The sequence below is a fragment of the Mustelus asterias genome, unplaced genomic scaffold (assembly GCF_964213995.1).
Source record: "Mustelus asterias unplaced genomic scaffold, sMusAst1.hap1.1 HAP1_SCAFFOLD_160, whole genome shotgun sequence".
Lineage (NCBI taxonomy): Eukaryota > Metazoa > Chordata > Chondrichthyes > Carcharhiniformes > Triakidae > Mustelus > Mustelus asterias.
Window position 1 is genome coordinate 70,001 of NW_027590176.1, and position 2,451 is coordinate 72,451.

General features: G+C 50.9%; 1 protein-coding gene across 1 annotated transcript in view; it reads right to left on the bottom strand.

The window, feature by feature from the left end:
- LOC144485193 (uncharacterized) overlaps positions 1-1,849 on the bottom strand; it is a 24,622-nt gene extending 22,773 nt beyond the window's left edge. The window contains exon 1 of the mRNA XM_078203400.1: positions 1,714-1,849. Coding sequence (XP_078059526.1) covers positions 1,714-1,811 — 98 coding nt within the window. The 5' untranslated portion in view covers positions 1,812-1,849. The remainder of the gene's footprint in view (positions 1-1,713) is intronic.
- Positions 1,850-2,451: the final 602 nt, after the last annotated feature.

Consider the following 2,451-nt stretch of genomic DNA (forward strand, 5'->3'; position numbering starts at 1 on the left):
GAGAGTGGAGTCATAGATTGGGGTCAGAGAATGGGTGTCGGAGAGTGGGGTCAGAGAGTTGGGGTCAGTGGTGGGGGTCAGAGAGTGGGTGTCAGAGAGTGGGATCAGGGAGTGGGGGACAGAGAGTGGGAGCGAGAGATCGGGGGTCAGAGAGTGAGGGTCAGAGAGTATGGTCAGAGAGTGGGGTTCAGAGTGTGGGGTCAGAGAGTGGGGGTCAGAGAGTAGGGTAAGAGATTGGGGTCAGGGCGTGGGGTCGGGAGTGGAGGTCAGAGAGTGGGGACAGAGAGTGAGGGTCAGAGAGTGGGGTCAGAGAGTGGGGGTCAGAGTGTGGGGTCAGAGAGTGGGGGTCAGAGAGTGTGGACAGAGAGTGGGTGTCAGAGAGTGGGGTCAGAGAGTGGGGGTCAGAGAGTGTGGACAGAGAGTGGGTGTCAGAGAGTGGGGTCAGAGAGTGGGGACAGAGAGTGAGGGTCAGAGAGTGGGGTCAGAGAGTGGGGGTCAGAGTGTGGGGTCAGAGAGTGGGGGTCAGAGAGTGTGGACAGAGAGTGGGTGTCAGAGAGTGGGGTCAGAGAGTAGGGTCAGAGATTGGGGTCAGGGCGTGGGGTCGGGAGTGGGGGTCAGAGAGTGGGGACAGAGAGTGGGGGGTCAGAGAGTGGGGGTCAGAGAGTGGGGTCAGAGAGTGGGGTCATTGGTCAGAGAGTTTGGGTCAGACAGTGGGGGTCAGAATGCAGTGTCCTTGAGTGGTGCTCATTGCTTATTGAGTCGTAAAGGTTTACAGCATGGAAACGGGCCCTTCGGCCCAACTTGTCAATGCCATCCTTTTATTTAAACCCCCAAGCTAATCCCAATTGCCCACGTCTGACCCATATCCCTCTATACCCATCATACCCATGTAACTGTCTAAACGCTTTTTAAAAGATAAAATTGTACCCGCCTCTACTACTACCTCTGGCAGCTTGTTCCAGACACTCACCACCCTCTGTGTGAAAAAACTTGCCCCTCTGGACACTTTTGTATCTCTCCCCTCTCACCTTAAGCCGACACTCTCTAGTTTTAGACTCCCCTACCTTTGGGAAAGGATATTGACTATCTAGCTGATCTGTGCCCTCATTATTTTATAGACCTCTATAAGATCACCCCTCAGCCTCCTACGCTCTAGAGGAAAAAGTCCCAGTCTATCCAGCCTCTCCTTATAACTCAAACCATCAAGTCCCGGTAGCATCCTAGTAAATCTTTTCTGCACTCTTTCTAGTTTAATAATGTCATTTCTATAATAGGGTGACCAGAACTGTACACAGTATTCCAAGTGTGGTCTTACCAATGTCTTGTACAACTTCAACAAGACGTCCCAACTCCTGTATTCAATGTTCTGACCGATGAAACCAAGCATGCCGAATGCCTTCTTCACCACTCTGTCCACCTGAGACTCCACTTTCAAGGAGCTATCAACCTATATGCCTGCTTGGGGAATATTCTCAGTGAGGATTGTTTGTGTGTGCGCTCTCTCAGAAATGTAATCCGTGGATTTCACTCTGCCGACAGTTTAGACCCAGACCTTTGTGAACCCCCCAAAGCACCACTTGTTACTGGCACGCTGTCCACATTCCAGTATCTCAGCCAGTAGCAGCCCAGGACGGTTATACAGTCAGCTGAGATTGAGGGCAGTTACCCACTCATCCAAGTAGTGTGAGTGAGACCAGGTTTGCTGACACTTACGATGAAACAATGTGAGCCAAGACATTGTTGTTGAGTTCAGCTGCATCTCCTGTGGGGGTCCCGAGCAGCAAAGCCAGGAATATCCAGGGATTCTGCATGGTGACAGCTTCCAGCAGCGTCTCAATCCTGAAATGTAGACAGGCGGAATGAGCTCGGAGCAAGATCACATTGCTCAATCTCTAACTCTCCCAGTGGGAGGATGTGTGAGAGGGACGGCTGACATAACAGAGAGGCAGAGATAGAAAGCGCCTGCGATTCCAAGGACCTTGTCGGGCTGGTTAACAGTAGTGCTCCCAGTCTCTGTCTAACTCCTACTATTGCATTTACTTAGAAGTTACAGGGAATATTTTGTGTTTATGAGCATGTGTGTGTGGGTGCGTGTTGTGAAAGAAAGATTGAGAGCGTGTGTGAGTGAGAGAGGGTGTGTCAGAACGTCATTGTGTGTGTGAGTGAGTGTGAGTGTGTATCTGCGTGTGTGAGAGAGAGTGTGGCGGTGTGTGTCCATGTGAGTTTCTCTGTTTGCAGCTGTGTGTGTGTGTGTCTGTGTATGTGTGTGCGTGTGTGGGGTTGTGTGTGTGTGTGTTGCTGACTGTGTGTGTCTGTGTGTGTGTCTGTGAATATTTGTGTGTGTGTGGCTGTGTGTGAGTGTGTTGCTGTGTGTGTGTATTTGTGTGTGCCTATGTGTGTATGTTAGTATGTCTGTGTGTGTGTGTTTCTGTGTGTGTGTGTGTCTGCGTA